The 21,995-nt window shown below is 39.3% G+C and overlaps 1 protein-coding gene across 1 annotated transcript; it reads left to right on the forward strand.

Moving 5' to 3' along the window:
* The first annotated feature begins 532 nt into the window (after positions 1 to 532).
* On the forward strand, positions 533 to 16,682 carry LOC121606508 (noelin-like). The gene is made up of 6 exons (XM_041936857.1): positions 533 to 725; positions 5,960 to 6,109; positions 7,262 to 7,417; positions 11,861 to 12,080; positions 12,424 to 12,530; positions 14,593 to 16,682. The coding sequence occupies exons 1-6, from the start codon at positions 645 to 647 to the stop codon at positions 15,253 to 15,255; spliced, it is 1,377 nt and encodes a 458-aa protein (XP_041792791.1). The 5' UTR covers positions 533 to 644; the 3' UTR covers positions 15,256 to 16,682.
* The last annotated feature ends 5,313 nt before the right edge of the window (positions 16,683 to 21,995 follow it).

The raw sequence follows: 21,995 nt of genomic DNA on the forward strand, positions 1-21,995 counted from the left end.
TTTAGGTATTTTCTAACGTACAACAGTAAAAAAACTCTATTTTATTATACAGAGCAGGAAAGAACGAAGAAAAGAGCACTGTTTTCAATTTAAATAATGAATAATGAGCGTAAAACAACTGTACCTGTATAGAATGAGCCAATAATATATATGATATCATTATGTACTTTGAGTATATATATATATATATATATATATATATATATATATAGGTCTTGTTTCCACATGGTTGATTTTTGGTGTTGGCATTGCATCAGAGAGGAGGGAGAGAGGGAGAGAGAGGAGGGAGGAAGGAGGAAGAGCAGGAATGGAGATACCAGAGAGAGAAGAGGGAGGGAGGAGGAAGAGCAGAACGGAGAGACCAGAGAGAGAGAGGAGGGAGGGAGGAGGAAGAGCAGAACAGAGAGACCAGAGAGAGAGAGGAGGGAGGAGGAAGAGCAGAACAGAGAGACCAGAGAAAGAGGAGGGAGGGAGGAGGAAGAGCAGAACAGAGAGACCAGAGAGAGAGAGGCCAAGAGACAGATAACAAATACGCAGACAGATAACGGGTTAATGTAGATAAGCAGGTTAATAAAGATAAGCAGGTTAATATAGATAAGCAGGTTAATAGCGAGGTAAACAGAGATTTACGCAGCAGGAGGTGAATGTGTCTGACACAGATGGAGTCTGAAGATAATCTGCTCAACATTTTCCTGCTGCTGCTGATTGGATCACACTTGACTGTGGTAAATATGTAATGTTTCTATTTATATTCTGCTGTGTTCTGGTAGAATCTGTAATATTCTCGTGACCCTTTCCTGTGGTAATATTATACTATTTTGATTTATATTCTACTGAATTCTATTATACTCTATGTATTAATACTCTTGTATTACAATCACACTATACCCTGCAACAGCACACTGTTTCCAGTGTGTTCAACTGTATTTTCATCACAGATTGAGTAAAACCTTGTTCACTGATGTTCATGTTTATCAAATTTTATTTGAACAGATTGATCGTTCCATATTTGAACGTCCGAAACCAAGGCTTAACCTTATACTGAAATGATCTGACCTCGGTAATTTGATGGAAATATGAATTTGCCATTATGGACAGACAGTAACAGATCAATAGATTAAATGCTCACATTGAGGTTTTTTAATCTGATGTCATATTTAATAAGATTTCATTCATCAGAAACCAAAAAAATGTGTTAATAATGCAGATTAACAGAGAGACTGAAGATGATTGGGATCCATTACACAGAAGGCTGAAAATATGACTGCACAGTTACAGTACACACAGTTACAGCAGTACTACTACTATTAGTACTACTACTACAACTATTAGTAGTATTAGTAGTAGTAGAGAGTGAACTTCCTACACTGCTAGTGCTCACTAGTAATAGTGTAGAATGCATAGTCAAAGCAGGTGGAAGTTAATTTCTCTTGTCTCACTCAACATCCATAAACTGAAATTCTTCAGTTTTCTTTCCTCTGAATTTATTCTTACATATTAAAACATCAGGACATCAGATTAATCCTGCATGTTCCTCTCTAATGCTAATTCTAATGCTAACAGTTCCTGTACTTTATTTAGCAGAAACAGTATTCCATTGTAACCCATCAACTTCTTCTCTGAATAAAATGTCATATAACTGCTGGTCACTGTGGTCCTCAGTATTATTAGTATTATCATTTAATCATCCATATTCATAGATCAGTTTTCTGTCTCATCTGCCGCTATGTTGAAGTAACCACAATATTTTTTGATAAATTCAGTCTTTCTTTATAGGTTCTAATTGCTCTGTTGAAAGTTTTAGATAACATCCTGTTAACAGCGGATGTGAATGACTTACATCTTTGTTCTTACAGACTGTTTATAGCTCAGGTTCTGATCTGAAGTAAATTCCTCTGATTAATCAGCTTCAGGATGTAGATATGTATTTATTCAGTTCAATTCAATTTTATTTAATTAGCAGCAAATCACAACAAAAGTTATCTGATGACACCTTCCACATAGAGCAGGTCTACACCATACTCTTTAATGTACAGAGATCCACTAATCTACAATGAGATTCTTAGCGGTAAATGTCATATTATAGTGAAATGGACCAATACATTGATCAACTGCATGGGAAAAGTTCAATCAATTAACAGAATTTCTGGTTTGTTATGTTTTATGTGAAGGAAATTAAGAGACATCCATTCCTTGGTGGCAGCTTATCAATCATGGAGAGAGGAAAATTGATTCAGGTTATTGGATTTAGCAGAGAAATAGATATGTGTATCATCAGCATAACAGAGATATGACACATCCTGAAAGCAGTTGAATAAATTACCCAGAGGAAGCAGGTACAACAAAAAAAGGATTGGTCAAAGGACTGACCCCGGCACACCACATAGCAGGGACCTGACGAAGACACATGATTGCTGCTATAGAAATTAAAATACATGTATTTGTCAAAGAAGAATGAAACCAGTGTAAAGCTGTAGAAATGCCAGCACAGTTATGCAACCCATCAAACAAAATGGTATGATCAATGATACTAAAAGCAGCAGTCAAATCTAGTAGAATGAGTATTCACCTTTGTCTGAATGCATAAACATATCATTGGAAACTCTCAGCAGAGCAGTCTCAGTAGTATGTTTATGATGAAAGCCACCTCTTTAGCCCTCTAACCAACTGCTCGAGGCAGATGGCCGCCCACCCAGGTCCTGATTCTGCTTGAGGCTTCTGCCTGTTAAAAGGAAGCTTTTCCTCACCACTGTCACCAACTGCTTGCAGGTGGGGGAATTGTTGGGCCCCCGTACATCAAAGTATATGGTCCTGACCTGCCCTATATGGCAAGGGTCCTGTGACGACTTCTGTGTGATTTGGTGCTATTTAAATACAATTGAACTGGACTGAATTGTATTGAAGTTTGTCAAAGATTTGATGACATTCAACCAACTTCAGGAGTTGGCTTGTTTTTTAAGCTAGGACCTAAGTGCTACGGCGAATTTTGTTGGTATTCAATCACATGGACTAGATGAGGGGTGCATAAGAGTTACAGTGTGTATAAGGACCTGCAGGACGAGAGGAGACAATTCACACAGTAGGAAAGTAGGATGGCTAAATTGTGCTTGTGCTTTAATTTGATCGGGCCATTATAGTTCTTGAGTTTTACATTCACAGTGACAGCCCCCCTAACTCCCTCATATGGAGGTGATGAACCTCTAGTTTCGATTTTTTCCATCTATGTTCAGCCTTTATATAGTCTCTTCTTTGTTGTCTGGTGTTGTTGTTAATAACTGGGGCAGTTATACCGTTATATGTGGAACTGTCAAGCGCTGATGTACACAAATCAATAAACCAACTAGCTTGGCCATTAATATTAGTGAAGTGAGTATGGTAATTAGCCTGAGACGGGTAATGAGACTGCTCATTTAAGAAACAAGAGCTGACTGTATGTTCTTGGGTTATTGGTAGTACAGATGCATCAAAGCTAATACATTTGTAGTCAGAGACAATGTCAGTCTTTTACAGGGAATCCAGAGACATGTAAAAGATTTAGAAGTCTTTAAAAAATGTGTAGCAGATTTGCTAGGGGGGCTGTCACTGTGAATGTAAAACTCAACAACTATAATGGTCCGATCAAATTAAAGCACAAGAGAGGACAGTAGAAAACCCATACTTGCATTGGGGTTGATAAATCATTCCACAACAAATTGGGTTATGATACACAATTTAAAGAGTTAAAATTTCAAAACGGATAAAACAACCAAAACTAAGAGGAATATAGGTACGGTGATTCTCCCCCAGCACATTCAGAAATTAGATATCTGAGGATGAAAGACTTACTTGACACAGACTGAGAGTTTAAAAGCGCAAAGACAGCTTGAATAAGGGTCTTAGCCAGACTGGAGTTACTACAGTAGAGCGTGATTAGATTACGTGATCTAGTAGTTGAAAACACAGAATGTACGGGGGAGTGGTTATTAGATCTAGGCGTAATCCAAACAGGAATACTGTCCGAAGCCAGAGAGATACAGTCAGCTGGACTCAATGCAGGTCAGGAAGTAAAACATTGCAATGGAAAGTCAAGTCAATGTTGGTTGATAAAAGGCGTTAACCCTCCCAGGAGGGATGGAATCCATCTGGGTCCTGTTTAAAAAAGGCAGCAAAATTGGCAACAAAGCAGACATCTCTAGTTATCCAGTTTTTCATTTTTCAAATTTCATTTTGCTGAGTTATGATACTAAATTCTGAACAGAGTGACAGAATGAGAACAGTGTTGTTTTTTATCTGCTGACCTGAATTTTACTGCCATGAACAGCTGACAGGCTACCAATGTTTCTGGAAGTCAGATTTCTGGGAAGTCAGCATTTTGCTGTTTAACATCTGGTGTCACCAAGTCTGGGTGTCCATTCAAATATTTGCTATTGCAAAAATGTATGTACTGATGTGACACCATACACACCGCTGCCCTCGATGCACACTGACCACACATGTGTACCCTCATGTTAGTATACAAGGATAAAACAGCAAAACGTACCTGCTCTTGACAGATTCTGTGTGTACTCTGTGCATCCTGTCCACATGTGGGAATAAGTGTAAGTGAGTATAAACTAAGAATCAATTAGTGCCTGAACGAATTTCGACTTGTCCGGGCTCAAGAATCCTCTTTTCAGTATTTTAACACATGCTTAACACATTCTTTGATTATCACACATCTTTAACACATTTGGTGCTTTAACACATTTTTAAGATGTTTGGTTATTTTATCCACCATCCAGACTTCACACATCCTCTTCCTCCTCAGATCCTCCTTTTTATACACTTCTAATTAGGACTAGCATTAAGTGTTATTCAATAAACTAATGAATATGAACATTTAAATGTAATATTAGTTTATGGTTTTCAGAAATCCAGCAATAAATATGTATTAGCATAAACATGATTGAAAAGAAGATTTCCCAATCGACAATCAGACCAAGAATCTAAACTCTAGTACTCTAAATCTAAATGTAATAAATGCCTATGTAAACAGTGAGAACCCCACCACACCCACCCTAACTGGAGGATACTGTACAGACAGAATATACATTACAACTAAAAATGTTCTCTTTGAAGTCCTGTATCCTGTATGTCAAGAGCACAAGAACAAGCTATTTAAAACGTCATACCGTATGTTGTCAAACAGATGGAGCCATGGGAAAATTCGGTCTGACTGTCACTGAGTCTAAGTCGTCCACCTCCTGTACTTACAGCATTTTTAAAGCAGGTGTTTCACAGTGTTTGAAGTTATGTCCTGAAGATTATAAATATATCTCTGTGAACAGGCATCTTCCCAGATGGTTCCAGAACAGCTGTTATAAAACCATTACTAAAGAAAGCCAACCTAGAAAGTAATGAACTCACCAACTAAAGGCCAATATCCAATGAAAAGGTCGAAAAGATGCTTTCAGTACAAATTAACCATTCTTAAGGAAAACAACATCCTGGAGGAAGTTCAGTCAGGCTTGAGAACTGACCACAGCAACAAGGTGACGAAAACTGAAGTTTGACCATTTATTAATCAAAAAGATGCTGAAAAACGGATTTATGCCTTTATTTCAAGACGACTCCATTACTGTAAGGCAGTATTTACTGGCCTCCAGAAGAAAACCACTGAGAGACTTGAGCTAATTCAAAACTGGATACCAACACCACAGAAAAGTTCACACGTATGCTTTCCTCATAATATTTCTAGACATTCTAAAAAAATAAATGTTTTTTTTTTTTTTTTAAAAGACAGTCACTATTTTACTGTACTCTTTGATTGGTATACATTTCATTGTGCAACCCTGCATGGATTTGACAATAAAACTGAACATTGAACCTTCTTTGACATATTTTACAAGATTATTGGAAACACAACTTTGCACTGCAGTAATTGCAATAAACAACATGTTTTTTTCCCCCAAAATTAACCCTTTGATTTCCCATCTACTAGGTGGGTCCTTCTGCCCCTGAGGAGGGCTGGCAGGTGTACAGTTCCGCTCAGGATGCTGAAGGCCGATGTGTTTGTACAGTGGTTGCTCCTCAGCAGACGATATGCTCCAGAGATGCCCGAACCAAACAGCTCAGACAGCTGCTGGAGAAGGTACTACATACAGGACTATTACTGATAGTAATACTACTGCTGGTACTGCTGAAAATGATAATGCTGCTGCTGCTAATAATAATAAAAGTGATGACGATAATAATAATAATACCTATGATTTGGCCTTATCCACAAATGTATATTCACCCATTCACACACACATTCATACAAGCAAACTTTGATGTGTAGACTGGAGAGGCCATTCATTGAACCTTTTGGTTAATGGATGAGGTTCCTTCCTCCTGAGCTAAAGCCATGGCGGTAGTAGTAGATGTATGGTGTATTATGTATTATAGTGGTACTAGTAGCAGCACTGTAGTATTATGTGGTAAATACGGAGCAACTGTGGCTCAGGAGGTACAGCAGTCAACCAATAATCAGAAGGTCAGTGGTGCCTAACTCTGTGGAAGCAAATAAGGGTCATTAATATTTTAAGCTTATGAAATGGTGGCCACAAATAAACCTAAGCATGCAGGTGCTGCAAAAGTATCTTGTTTGACTCCAGCAAAATGTAGCCAGAACGAACCCACTAGAAACTTTTGCCCCCTGGTTGGACATGCTGGTTCCCTCTGATTAGATGGTCAGTGGGCAATATGCCACATATTGAACAAGAAGTGTGTAGCAGAGCTGAGCACGTCCAGAGCGGGATCCAGGATGTTACAGGGCTGAAAAGGAACTTGAGGCAGGGGAGCTGGGCAGATGACATAAAATATGGTTAGTTGCAGCTAGCAGCCAATGAGCAAATGTAAACAAGAAAGGGTCTGGAAACACAGACTAACTGAGCAGGAGCTACAATTTGTCTGGGTGGATGTGGCAGAACTGAGTCTGAGGAAGTTTGATTACAGGATGGGATGTAGCTGGATAGGCTCTCCTCTGGCTTCAGCACACCTGTCTTCACTCAGACAATTACACACCACACAGGCAGAGAGGAAGAAAGAGAAAGACAGACAAGAGCACAGGAGACACGGGGAAGGAGAAACATAAAGAGACACAAGGGAATAAACTGAACACAGCGATAGCCATGACAATGGTATTACCATATATCCTAAGCATGATGTTTATTATAAAGATACATCAGCAGTACAGTGGTTGTAGTAGCAGTTGTAGTCAGACACAGTATGTATTATTATGTGTCGTGTGTTTGTTTTCCAGGTTCAGAACATGAGTCAGTCCATCGAGGTACTGGACCAGCGGACCCAGAGAGATTTGCAGTTTGTGGAGAAAATGGAAGTTCAGTTAAAGGGTCTGGAAAACAAATTCAAACAAGTGGAAGACGGACATGAAAACAACATCGCCAGACAGTACAAGGTAGTGCCCACATCATGATATCGTGCCATAAACTACAACTTGCATTATGTTCACGATATATGCATGTAAATACAACCTGTGTATGAAAAACGAATTCTTGTGCTTCAAGTGTATTATTGCTGCTGACCTACACTCCATACTAGGTCCCTGAAACACGAGGCACCGTGAGAGGAGTTACTTACCTCACTGAGAAGCAGATTCGCTGTGGCTGCTCCTTCTTGTTCCATTACTGATCTGCTGACAAAAAATGCCAAAAGGAGGCACTAGACCAGCTCTCTGTTTAAAGGGTCTGATACTCAGGTCTAGAGTACCCAGGTCTAGAGTACCCTAACAGGTGTTATTTGAGGACTGTTTAAGATGGTAGCGAGGAGACACTCCTAGCTTCTAACTGCCTACTTCCAGGCGCCTACCCTGCATCTGATACTGCATCCCATTGAGCGACCCTTGAGTCTGATACAGTTACCAGCCACACCCAAGCAACTCTCCTCTTACTGATCAGCTCCTAGGGTTTGTAATTTCATTGGCTAGATGTTATTTCAATCTATGTATCAATCTGAAAACTAAATTAATGGAATGGATGAACCCCAACCATACATTCAAGCCTGAATGGATCATCTTTTGTTGCAGCGAGAGCCTGCTCACGTACCCGTTCTCTTGAGTTGGCTTGAGGTTGAAGAGGCAAAGGAAGAAGAACCTTGTTCTCCTCTTTGTTCACTGTTTTATATGCTTTATTATGCTTTTTCTTTGGTCTTCCTCCTACTCCTTTGCACACCAAACTGTATAATTGTGGGTGATTTCTTTAAAACATGAGCCCTACACTCAAAAAAGTGAACTGTGTTAGCATTTTCAACCTAGTCCACTTTAATAAGTATAACTCTAGCCAAGGAGTTGTCAAATCTACAATGGCCATTTGTTTTGATACAACGTAACATCGTTAATTAAATCGCACAATCTAAGCCGTCCCGTAAAAAATGACGTCGTCAAGCGTGGCATGGGCGACGATGGTGCGCTCGTGGATCCTAGATTACGGTGGTATGAAGAACTGAGTGACATCCCAATATTTATCTGAGTAAGTATGTTTTTCAAACTTTTTTGGCATGTTAGCATGGGGTTAGAAGGTGTTGGTGGACATAACTCATGGAAATATGGGCAATATCTGAGAGCATCATAGCTCATGTTAGCTAGCAAGCCAGTTTACCAGTTAACATAATGCTAGCTAGCGCTAGCTAGTGCTAACATTGTGGTGGAATAAGACTGCCTGTGGCTAAATGAAAAGTTTTATTAGCAGCTGTGTTGACGGACAGTATTGACGATTTGAAGCACTACTGGTATTTTAGTTGTCGTGTGCAGACTATCGGAGTGAGTGAGTGGGCGAGCGAGAGAACGGCGGTGTGGCTGCTATCTTGGCAGGAAAGGTGGGCTCAGCGCACGGCTGGGTGAATAGTAAAGCTGGATGTGAGTACAGGTATATTACATTTTGTGATAAAATAAATGATTCAGTCATTCAAGCCAAGCCAAGAATTCATCAGTTTCATATAGGTATTGCTGAATTCACTGACACAAATTAGCAACAGTTTATGCCAAGGAAAAGTGAAGGTGAGCTGAGCCTTTCAGCCAGTTACGGGGGATGAAGCAGAAGGTGAGCACAGGGCATGTAACTTAAGGAGAGGCACATACTTAAATTTATACATGAATATGAAAAATCTGAATTTAATTTCAGCCTGATTTAAAATGCTGGTGCTTTTGTGTAGCCTTTGTCATGTTGAAGGCAGACAGGCACTCAATATATATTACTGCTGTTGTTTTGGTTTGTGAGTGAAGCAAGTTTATTAACTATTTGTATATTCTAACAGCACTGGTCTGGTTTTCAAATCCTATTTTAAATGTTTCATCTAGGAAATAACATTTTTTTTGTCATGCAGTCAATAATTACTGCTTATTTTCAATCAGTTGTAATATTGTTATTTAGAATAAGACTTCAAGGCTTTAACAGAATATGAAACAATTTTAGGGTCAAATTAAGCAAACATTGTAGCACTCTTCTTCATGAGAAATATTGAGTTTGGTCTAATTGATTTCATGGTGTTGTTCATACAATAGATCTATGATATTCATTTTATTTTCTTCTCTTTTTGGGGGTTTCTGCTTTATTGACGGTAGAGAGTGACAGGAAGGGCAGGGTAGAGGGGGGGATGACATGCAGCAAAGGGCCTCAGGTTGAATTTGAACCCAGGCCACTGTGGTGAGGACTGTAGCCTTAGTATGTGGTGTGCACTCTACCAGGTGAGTTACTTGGCACAATAGATCTAGCCATATTTTCAGTCAGTGACCAGCCCTGTATGAATTTAGGCAATATTCCTGATGTGCTTTACTCCCACAGTTATTTTTATTGTGGAACAATAAATTTGTCATAAATACGCCAAAACAGAACGATGTTGAATAAATCTGCACAGTTGTGTTAGCAGTACCTGAAAATGCATCAAAACACCCAACTGTTTAATGAACACTCATTCAAATTCACATGCTGTTTTACCAGTCTGTAAGTGGCAGAAGCCAGATCTATATCAAAATCTGACTTTGGCAGATATTGAACAGTCAGTCATTGTTTGAAAGTAATCAGAACTTTAAAACGAGAGTGATGCTTGTTCCATATATTTTTTACTCCAACTATTTTCTTACCACAAGTCTGGTTAATGTGTTATTACAGGACATTTCTATCTGGAAGAAAATCTACGTTTGAAGGCTAAGCTTTCTACATCTCTTTGTGGCTCTTCAGTCGTGGTAAGTACAATGGCCATCTTAACAATTTATAGATTAACACGTTTTTGGTAGACATTAACTTTGTAGTAAGTAATATATACAATTCCTATACATGGTAGTAATTTTGTTTTGTTTTCATTTTCAGTCCCTTGAATGTGGAAGTGTAAAGTCTGTTCTGCAGTAGAAACTACAAGATATCAAGTATTGAAGCACTACAGGTTGAAACATGGCCACTTCGGCCGCAGCCACCCTTATCCATGCACACACTCAAGTTGTCCATGCACATTTAAAAGTTGGAATGCGCCTCAAAGTCAAAGCCTGTGTAGATCATATTTTGATCAGACATCTCAAAGTGATTTTCTATATTTTTGTTATATATTGCAAATCCCATGAAAACACCAAAAGCAAAATTAATTTGTTATCTGCTGCCTATGTCTCCAAAACCTGAAATGTATTATTCACGTTGTTTTGTTCTTTTGATATGTTTCTATTTTACTCTTTTGTGAACATTATAAAACTTTGTGAAGAACAATATAATAAGATGGAAAATGTTGATTGACAATATTTTAAACTCTGGCAGCTGACTCGGCTGGTTATCTATGGGGCTATGTTGTTTCATTGGTAATAAATGAACTTGTTCAACAAACAAAAGGTACTGTGATTTGAATTTACGTAACTACACTGTGTGGAAATTGTTGACATAATACGTTTGATTTGGCACTTCAGACTACTACATTATTTTTTGGAGTGTAGGCATGCCTGGTGTATGCCTCAGAGCATGGCATACGTGACCTACTTCCTCTTACGGTGCTCTCATTTCAGTGGAATGAGACATTGCAACTCAAGACTACCATAATAGGACTCTATGATAAAGTCCTTTACTTACAGTTCAAGTATGTTAGAGGAATAGAAATGTCAACTTTCTTGACAAGTGTTGGTCTCACTGACAAACATAGTGCATTTCCTGTGACTACTGCATAATTAGCAGTAGCTTAGCAGCCATTTTTCCTGGCATGCGGAGGCCGATACCCACTTTGTAATACTGCATTTTAGTTTCTTATGCAGTGGTTCATTTGGAATGTTTGCAGAAGCATTCAGTGTATTGCAGTATCGCTAGCTCAGGTAGCTAGCTAGGTTAATGACCCAAACAGAACAATGTAACACACAACACTGAAACAGTTTTATTGGTTGCAATGTACTGTATGGATTTGAATGGTGTGACAATGTCCTCTTTGACTGGATTACAATGTAAAAACTCTTCCTGTATTATGTTTGCATGCGTTATTTAACCTGTCATATAGAGGGTTGTAATAATAGAAATGTGTCAGTGTTGCCCTATAGGGGCATTTGTGAAAATACAGTCATTAATGATTTAAAAAGAATGAGGGACAGGGACATAGAGGTAGGGTACCAATGGCCCTTTGGATCCTTTACCTTTGATGCCCTGGGCCTGAACACATCCTGAATATTCTGCTCTGCTCATGAACTGCTAGTGCTGTGTGAAGAAGGAGTGGTGGTTCTCAATAATCTACGTAATTATGGCATCTGACAGAACTGATCTGAGCACTGTGTTGTCATCTATAGTTAACAAACATTTGAAGCTCAGACCATGATGCGAAGGTGGACTGTTGAGAGGAAATGCCTGACCTGGATGGTTATTGTTCTCTGCTGTCTATCTTTCAGTCCATTAAAGCAAAGATGGAAGAGTTACGTCCTCTGATCCCAGTCCTGGAGGCCTACAAGGCAGACACTCTGCTAGTCCGACAGTTTAAAGAAGAGGCAGCGAATGTTACTGAACTGCTGGGAACACTGCAGGAACAACTGGGAGGTCTGGACTACCAGGAGCTCCACAGCCGAGTTATAAGCTTGGAGGATAGGCTACGGGCCTGCATGCAGCGGCTGGGTGAGTAAGAATTATTATTAAAAATTTAAAATGACTTGTCGCCAAATTTTTTTTTTTTGCATTATTAACCCATTTGCCTGATCAGAAAGGGACATGGTTTGTTGGCACATTTAGGCTAACTATGAAATATATTGGTTGATGAATAATTAAAAGTGGCACTTTCAGTAGGAACGATTTATTTACTAGAAAGCAGTCACTCAGAAAATGGATTCCAGTTGTTCCAGGGTTCCAGGGTAACAGGGACTCTACTAGAACCAAACTTAATTCACCAAAAATCTCTTTGTGCAGATATTTCTGTTTTGTTGTCCACCCTTTACTTCCGTATGTTGCTGCTTCATTTCAGCCTGTGGAAAGCTAACAGGAATATCTGAGCCCATCACCATCAAGACATCTGGATCAAGGTTTGGATCGTGGATGACTGACCCAATTGCGCCAGCTGGAGACAATAGAGTGAGTCTCAGCAACAAAATACAATAGCATTATTATCTTAGCTTGGAAAATATAGATTTTTAACATACAGTGTGTGCTACAAACTAGCGGTGTGAGATGCCTGTGAATATTCTCATTCATCCAGGTCATTGTAAGCTTTAGGCCATTCAATCGTTCGCAACTGGACCTGATGAGGTCCAGTTGCGAACGACTGAATGCCCTAAAGCTAGCGGTGTGAGGATTGAAAGATGTAGTTGTTTATTAGAGGAGACACCCAAAAAACTTCTTAGTCCTTTACAAAGGCAACTGAATTTACTTGTGGTTCTAGAGGATGTTTCTCCTCTCATCCAAGAGGCTTCTTCAGACACATGGGGATTCCCAGGTATTCATCCTTGTGTAGGATCATTGACCGACACAGCCATCATGTGAGTCGTTAAGGTCACAGGGGTCATGGTGTCAGTGGGTGTTAAAGGGCAGGTCATGGGAGGACAACTAATCCCTAATCCCAACGGGGGATAAATAAAGTTTTATCTTATCTTATTTTATGGTGTGAATGAATGTTAAGTCACCCACAGAGGGATCTCAGGCCATGCAAGTGGCTATTAAGTGGTGTCATAGACCCCCTCCTCTGTTCACTGATGAACGTTCCAGTTGCACATCATGATCTGGTTTTGTAATTTCCTGTTTTATGTTGAAGGTTCACCTTATGTGTCCTCTTTTGCTTTACTTCCTGTGTTTTTCCCACTCTAGTGATTGTTTGATTTGTTTCACCTGTGTCTCATTAGTTGTCCTGCCCTGTGTATTTAAGTCTGTGTTTTCCCCTTAGTCTTTGTCAGCCCGTCCTCGTTCCTGTTTGTGTAAGTTGTATCTCTGGTTTCCTGGTATTTTGGAGTTGGATTTAGTTTCATTGTACTTTGCCTGTATTAGACTAGCTTAGTTTGGATTTCTTTTTGCCTTACCTTATTTTTGCCTAATTCTATCTGGACGTGTTCATTTTCTTGTCTTTGGACTTCTCGCCCTTGTTTTGGGTCGTGTTTACCATATTGGACCGTTCTGTGGTTTTGATCTGTCACCTGCCTGTAAGTCCTGAAAGTGTTGAACTACACCAGCCTTGCCATGTGGTCTGCATTTGGCTTCAATCCCTGTCCACCTGTGATGCCAACCTTGACAGAATGAGCGACCAACACATGAACCCTGCAGACATTAACCCCCTTCCCACCCTTAACACATCCCAGTGGTCCCCATTCTGGGGGACACGGCTGGCCATCAAGCCAGCTCCTACAAGGTGGAAGCAGTGTTCCCGACGACAACATGTGTCAGCTAGTCATTGACCCGCTAGCCCCCTGCAGCCTCCTGCCTTTGTGTGGGCTAGCCGTTGGCCTACCAGCTCCCGGCCAGCTCCAGCCTCTATTACGGCAAGCCGTCTGCCTGCTAGCCTCTTGCCAAGACCAGTCTCTGAGGCGGCTGGTCAACCGCCTACTTGTCTTCAGCCCTATGCCATTCCTGAGTTGACAAGCTTTCTGCCCAAGGTCCTATTGTTAAGCAAGACTGGGAAGTGCAAATTAAAAGTAGTAATCTACATTATTTGTACAGAACTAACATGATGCACTCTCCATCTTGGAAAATGTGAAAGTCCTGCAAAACTGTGCCAATCAATATTAAAAAACTATGTTTTTAGGGAGTCCCGTTACCAGGGAGCTAGTCTCTACAAAAGACACCAGGTGCATTTTGGGAAATGTAGGACCAGAGTTTTTGGACTAAAAGTCAGGATACCTCCACCTCTACGGCTTTTGGTTGTTCTGTTTTTCATCCGTACTTCATAAAAACTAATACCGTAAGAGACACAAGATCGTAAATACAACTACAATAAAGCCAGGCTTTATTTCTCTTTAAGTAGGGATGAAAGTTTTGCTGAGAACTAGTAACTTGTTTTAAATATGATGACATAATGATCAAACTGCAAGGTTAATAATATATAATTGAACAATATTGGTATATTTTATGGAATGCAGTCATGTGTCATTTATATATCAAATATATCTAAATTTTAGTCTCATATTGTCTTTGGTTTCTTCCCTTATAGGTGTGGTACATGGATGGTTACCATAACAACCGATTTGTGAGAGAGTATCAGTCGATGTATGACTTCATGACGACAGATAACTTCACCTCTCACCGCCTGCCTCACCCCTGGTCTGGTACCGGTCAGGTAGTTTATAATGGATCCATTTACTTCAACAAGTTTCAGAGTCACACCATCATCAAGTTTGACTTCAGCACTTCGCTCATCAGTCGTTCACGACAGCTTGACTTTGCTGGCTACAACAACATGTATCATTACTCCTGGGGGGGGCACTCAGACATCGATCTCATGGTAGATGAGGGGGGGCTCTGGGCTGTCTATGCTACGAATCAGAATGCTGGAAACATTGTCCTCAGCCAGTTAAATCCAAACACTCTGCAGATTATCCGCAGCTGGACCACCAATCACCCAAAACGCAGTGCTGGCGAGGCCTTCATGATCTGTGGAACCCTCTACGTTACTAATGGATACTCTGGAGGAACCAAAGTGTACTATGCCTACTCCACCAACTCCTCCACCTATGAGTACATCGACATTCCCCTGACCAATAAATATAGCCACCTTTCCATGCTCGACTATAACCCTCGAGACAGAGCACTGTATGCCTGGAACAATGGCCACCAAGTCCTTTATAATGTGACGCTCTACCACATTATCCAATAAGATTAAAGGTACAAGTCCATCAAAATGTTGCACTCGGCCACAGTATTCAGTGCGAATATATACAGTAATATTAAAGAATAAATACATGCTTTAGATAAGTCATCCTGTTCTCTGACTTGTCACAGTCATCAGGTTCCTCTCTGTTCCTCCAGGACAGAGATATAGAGGTATTTTAGATTCAGGTAGTTGAAAGAATAGAAGTGGAGGAAACTGCTCTCTTATGCTCCATCGAAAGAAAATCCTGCTTCCAAGAAGTTCAAGTCTGCTGGATTGATATATGCTGCTAACCAGTTAACAGTCCATGCTGTAGTCAGCTTGTCCATTTAAAAGTAGAGTTAGAACACCGTTCAAACCAACAATTACACAAAACCACAATGTCTCTTTTCTACCTGTGCATTCATACAAATGTTCAGTTGATAACATGCAACACGTTACAACATGGGAATCAGACAAACTTGGAGTTGTTGGAAGGTGATGGACTAAACAAGCATTTCCCCCTGCTTCTAATCTTTATATTGAACTAGGCAAAACAAGTCCTGTATCTCTCTATACTGGAGCACTTCCCAAAGTGTTGGACTGTTAACTTAGACCTTTGAGCTTTTTCATCAAGTTACATTTTGACCACCTGTTTTATTAGGTTAATGACCAAAGTATCAAACACAAATGCACTTAAAATGTAAACAACACACTGACACAATGAAAAAGAAACTAACTTCACAAGAAGGGACACTGAAATGTTTAGATTATTTGGTGGTTTCACACAGAAGAATGCACCACATTTTTATGAAGATACTTTTTCTGTGAGTGATCTTTTCTGACTTTATGAAATCAAATGTACTGTTCTTACTCAGAAATAATAATAATAATTATATTAAGCGTTTTCTTACTATACTATATTATGCAGTGACATTGACTACAGTCTGCCTTTCCTCAGTTAGTGTATTTAATTTGAGTGCAAGAATAAGGAAGAAACATGAATCAGTTTAGAAATGTAGGAATTTATTGAAGGTATTGTCATTCAATTTCAGCATTAAACAAAATTTGTGGTTATTTCATTGTGTTTTGTACTTCAACAGATTCCTAATGTATTTAATGTCTGACTTTTTTGTTTAGTTTTATGGTGGAATAATTGATTGTTATGAACTGGTGGAAGCAACAGTAATGATACAAACACAAAAGAAAAACCAGGAGAAGTTTTATTGTTCAGCAGATTGCATGAAAAATGTACATGGATTGCTCGGTTTTGGTAACCACTAGCCTTAATAGCTGATGTGATTTGGATTGCATTACCCAAACATAATGTTGAAGGTTTTTTGTCAGTTTGTTTTGTATAAAAGTAAAATAAAGATGCTCCACTTAAACTTTACAGCCAGTTGGTTGTGTGTGTGAGGTAAATGTTGGAGTGAATCAATATTAAAAAGACATTCTTTTTGCACCTCTTGAAGGGCTCACAATGCTTTTTTTTTTACAACTTGAAATACTTTGAAGCCTATGTGATGGGTCAGTGGTTAGGGGTTAGGGTAGGGCACCTGAGCCCGTCCCTTGAATGGGGCAGATGGCACACGGTCCATCCCCTGGTTAGCCTTATAACCCCAGTCTCATGTGAGAAGCACTGGTGCTTCCTGCCACACCAGACCAACCCTTGCCAAAATTGTCCCTTTTGTTTTTACTGGTGTCATCTTTGTTTTGTGTAAATGTATGTCTTTATTCATTTTTTTAATGTATTTTTAATTTAATAAATCGTTTTAAAATGAAATGAAATGAATATATATTTATGTTCATGAAAATTAAATAAAATAAATTCCAATAAAATGAATGTTTTTAGATCAAATCAAATCAAATCAACTGTTTTTTTTTTAACTTTTAAAGAATAAAATCAAAACAGAAAAGACTGGCTGGCTGTGACAAAGTGGAGAGATGCTTTCCTATTGAAGGTCTGAGCAAAAATGAGCTCTGTGTGGCATGTGAGTCCTTTTATATATGTTCATAGGAAAAAGTTAAATCCCTGTTATTTTTATTTTGGATGTTCGTCTTTTCAGTTTTTAAGTTTTAGCCCCTTGATTCCCTTTCTTCATGAATTGATATAGATATAATTAATCTTTAAACACATTATATCATGTATTTATGTACCTCTTTATGTATTTATGTATTTTTAACCATAGATTAATTTATTCATTGTATTCTTTGAATGAATTATTATTATTATTATTATTATTATTATTATTATTGTTAATAATAACCTTTATTCATCATGAAAATTTGATACAAATTAATACCAAATTTCAGGAGTAGGGTTGGGGTAGAGGGGCAGGCAGCTGGAAGAAGGATTAAAGCGGTGGAGATTTCAACCGATTTCTTTATTTATTTAGATTTTAAAAAAGTTAAAGCAATGCTTAAACAGGTTAAAATCAGTTCATAATCAACATTCATAGGCCTTTCTGAATAAAAAATGTTTTCAGGCCTGATTTAAAAGAGTCTAGGCTCTGAGTAGCCCTCAGCTGGGTTAGGAGGCTGTTCCAGGGGTGTGGTGCAAGGGCTCGGCCTCCCATGGTGGAGAGCCTGGTGCTGGGGACTTGGAGGAGCAGGGTGTTAGTGGATCTGAGAGTGCGGGTGGTGGACTGTGGGTCAAGAGTTCTTGAAGGTATGTGGGTGCAAATCCATGGATGCATTTATAGGTGGGTAGCAAGATTTTATAATTAATCCGGGATGAAACAGGGAGCCTGTGCAGTGATTTAAGGATGGGGGTGTTCGTATTCGTATTCACAGGCTCTCATCAGGACCCTGGCAGCGCTGTTTTGGATGTACTGCAGCCTCTGGATGGTTTTGCCTGGTATCCCGATGAAGAGCCTGTTACAGTAGTCCAGCCTTGTAGAGATGAATGCATGGACCAGTTGTTCTGCTGCTGGGAGGGAGAGCGTGGGACGGAGTTTTGAAATATTGCGGAGATGGTGGAATGAGGTTTTGCACATATGTTTTATGTGGTTGCATTAAAGGTCAGATGGGGGTCAAACCGAGCTCCCAGGTTTGTTGCTGAGGAGGAGAGAGGAATGATCTGTCTGTCAAAGGTAAGTTGGGATATGGGTGAGGAGTGAACCTGATGTGGGGTACCAATAAGGAGTGCTTCCATTTTATTGCTGTTTAGCTGAAGACAGCTGTTATTCATCCATGCCTTGATTTCCTCAAGGCAGGAAGTAATAATAACAATAATGATAATAACAACAATAATACATTTCATTTGTTAAAAGCGCCTTTCAGGACACTCAAGGACACTTTACATCACAAGGAATATGACACAACAATACGATAAAACACAATAAAATAAAATAAACAAGTGATAAAACAAATTAGTGTAAAATCAGACTGACCAGTTGACCTCAAGTAGGATAAGCGATTCTCAACAGGTGTGTTTTGAGTGTGGATTTAAAACGGGAAAATGAATCAATTTTTTTTAATTTCAGGTGGTAATGAGTTCCAGAGTCGGGGAGCAGAGCGGCTGAATGCTCTGCTCCCCATTGTGGTGAGACGGGCGGAGGGGACAGACAAGTTGATAGTAGAGGAGGATCTGAGGGAGCGATAGGGGGTGTGGACGTGGAGGAGAGCTGACAGATTATGAATGGCCTTGAATGTTACCAGGGTTAGGTGTAGAAAACTGAGCCTGCCCCCCACCAAAGGTAGGGAGCAGGACATGCACTCTCCACCCTGGGGGCCTATGATGTCACCACCCGAAGGTGGTGGGGGTTCAAAAAATTAGACATAATTGCCTTAAGATCAGCTGCCGCGACGTTTCGGCCTATTTTTGGCCTTCTTCAGGCGTACTGATCTATAGGAAGTGTGGTGCTGTGTTGAGCCTCTCTCCACTTCTGTCCCTTTCGGCCTTATCTTCTCCCTTTGACTATTTTTCCCTTATAACCCTTCCTTTCCAAACTTGGTCTTATATGTGTTTTTGTTTCCTCTTATCTCTTATTTGAGTTTACATTTTGTCTTTACTTAACTTTAAATTTTCCCTTTCCTGTGTGTCCAAATTCCTTTATATCTATGTATATATCTTTTTCTTTGACTTTGTATTTGTCCTATCCTCTATTCTACCCTGTTTCCATCCTCCTTGCTTTCCTTCTTCCTATTCCCTTTGCCTCACTCTTTCTTTTCCTCCCCTTAGCCTCCTTAGGCCATTAGCACTGACCTTGTCCCAGTCCATCTGTTCCTTTTTCTAATAAACTCCCTTGTTCCTTTAGTTAGGCTTAGTTTCTTATCTTCCATTTGAGTTTTTTGTCTATATTTGACCTTATAATTTGGGTTAGGGTTAGGTTTATGAATAGAGTTGCTCCCTCCCAATGGAGGAAGCAAACGTGCACGGGCCACAGACCAGGGAGCCAGCGGCCCCCACTGGCCATCAAAAAATTAAGCTCAATTGCTTTAAAGATATTAATTTCCCTTTTTCAGTGTTTGGTTTAACTTTCCATCTGTTCTTCCCTACTCTCTTTCTCTTGGTATTTTCCTTTTATCTTTCCCTTACTTCCTATTTGGTCTTCTTAGCATGACTCTTTTGTCTTTTGCTTTTTCCTCTTTGCATGACTCTTTTGTCCTTTGCATGACTCTTTTGTCCTTTGCATGACTCTCTTGTCCTTTTTGCATGACTCTTTGGTCCTTTGTTTCTTTATTTCTTCTTTGTTTCTCTTCTTGAGTTTCTTCTCTTGTTTCTTTGTTTCTCTTTCTTGAGTTTCTTTATTTCTTTGTTCTCTTATTCTTCTTCTTTGTCTATGTGCACCTGGGCAACGTTTCGACGTGACTCTTTGTCTTCATCAGGCCCGCACACAGATAGTAAACTGGCACCCCCTTAGCTTTCCATCAGCTCCCCAAAAACACGTCCTCTCAGCTCCAAAGCATAAACCAAACTGAGTTTGTTCGTATGACCGTCTTGTCTTTTTAACTCAATAAATTATGTTTCGTACGTGACTTTCTTGTCTTTACATGAGCTCCCCAGGTAAGTTATTGTGTTTTAGGTTTAGAAAAGAACTGCCCCCTCCAGCTGGAGGGAACAAATGGCACTGTCCACAGACCAGGAAGCCGGCGGCCCCCACTGACCGGTTTGCCTTAGTTATATATTAATATTATTATTATTTATAGTCTTCTAGTTTTTTGTATGTTCCATATGTTTGGCTGTTGTTTGTTGTTTGGCTTCTGCTATCCCTTCTTCCTTCCCTTCTCTCTTTCTCTGTTGTTGTTCCTTTTGCTTGCCCTTACTTTCCATTTGGTCTTTATTTTCTTTGGCTTTATCTTTCCTTTTATTCTGACCCTTTTATACTTTTGTTTTTCTCTGTTCTCTATTTTTCTCTTTGTTATTCTCTTTGTCTCTTTGTTCTTCTCTTTGTTTGTCTCTTTGTTCTTCTCTTTGTTTGTCTCTTTGTTCTTCTCTTTGTTTGTCTCTTTGTTTCTTCTTTTTTTGTTTCTTCACTGTGTGCATGTCGACGACGTTTCATCATATCTGTGATTTCATCAGGTCTACACACAGGATCATTGGCACCCCCTGTTCTATTCATTCGGCACCCCCAATAACACATCCTTCCATGTCCAAAGCACAATCCAAACTAAATAAAATCTGTTTTTAACATCAACTTGTGTATGTGTATTTTTTAACTTATCCTTATAGCATGAACTACTTGACTTTTTAGCGAAATATTTATCTTTTTAATGAAATACTTATCTTTATAATGGAATATTTACCTTTTAATTAATTATTTATTAAATATTTATTATTTATAATAGGGGTTGGGGTAGGGGGTTAGGATGGAGGATTTTTTGGACTGCGCCACGCCGAAGGCGTGGCACAGTCCAATGCACTCTCCGTCCATCACGTCCCGTGTCTGGATCTCCTCGACCACCGTGGTGAGTGCAGTCTCCAGACACCTTAAATTTAGGAGAGGGTAGGGGTCCCACTGACCTTTAGGGTTAGGGCCGGGAGGTCAAAGAGGTTAGGAGAGGGGAAATATCCCCCCCTCCTTTCGGAGAAGGGAGGTGCTCTCGCCCTCCACCCAAAGGACCTGTCCCTCTCCTGGTCCCAACGGGGTTGGGGGTCTCGTTGGCGCCGTCCACCACGGCGGACCAACGTCCAACCCTCCTCAAAGGTACCCATGAAATGGGTTTTTATTAATGCCTTTGTTATTATTTCTACTATGAATTGATTAATGTATATGTATATATTATTTATGTATGAAAAAAATGAATTGGTTTTCTTAATGTATATTTATTCTTAATGTATATGTATTTTTATTATATGTATATGAAAAATAAAAAAATAAAATGAATTTTCTACTGTATATATAATATAATATAATATAATATATATTTATATATATATATACAATAAACAACAAAAGAGGGCGTGCCTATGACAACGTTTCGACCGGTTAAGGTCTTCCTCAGGTCAAATGGCACGCAAAAAAAGGTAAGTGTCGCAAAAAAAGGTAAGTGTCAGTAAGCTGTTATGATGTGACTCCTTCAGAGGTGTGAAATGAAATGAGCACTCTCCTGAAGTTGAAGCTTTTATAACCTCTGTTTTTGTCTTGTAACTTTGTGTTTCAATGTTGGTGTGTAAATCTTAACTTGTTTTTTACTTGACTTTTTTAACTTGTAACTCCCCTCATATGAATTGTACCCATCCCATATATTTATATCCATGAAATTATTAATATAATATTTATATATACTTATGAATTATGTAATTATATATTATTTTAACTATA

Source organism: Chelmon rostratus, chromosome 5, assembly GCF_017976325.1.
Source record: "Chelmon rostratus isolate fCheRos1 chromosome 5, fCheRos1.pri, whole genome shotgun sequence".
NCBI classification, from domain to species: Eukaryota; Metazoa; Chordata; class Actinopteri; order Chaetodontiformes; family Chaetodontidae; genus Chelmon; species Chelmon rostratus.

What these genes read in the sequence shown, in the direction of transcription:
- LOC121606508 (XM_041936857.1), top strand. Translation starts at nt 645, where the DNA reads ATGTGTCTGACACAGATGGAGTCTGAAGATAATCTGCTCAACATTTTC. An exon ending in TTGGATCACACTTGACTGTG is followed by an intron (nt 726 to 5,959) that starts GTAAATATGTAA and finishes CCCATCTACTAG; the next exon opens with GTGGGTCCTTCTGCCCCTGA. An exon ending in CGCCAGCTGGAGACAATAGA is followed by an intron (nt 12,531 to 14,592) that starts GTGAGTCTCAGC and finishes CTTCCCTTATAG; the next exon opens with GTGTGGTACATGGATGGTTA.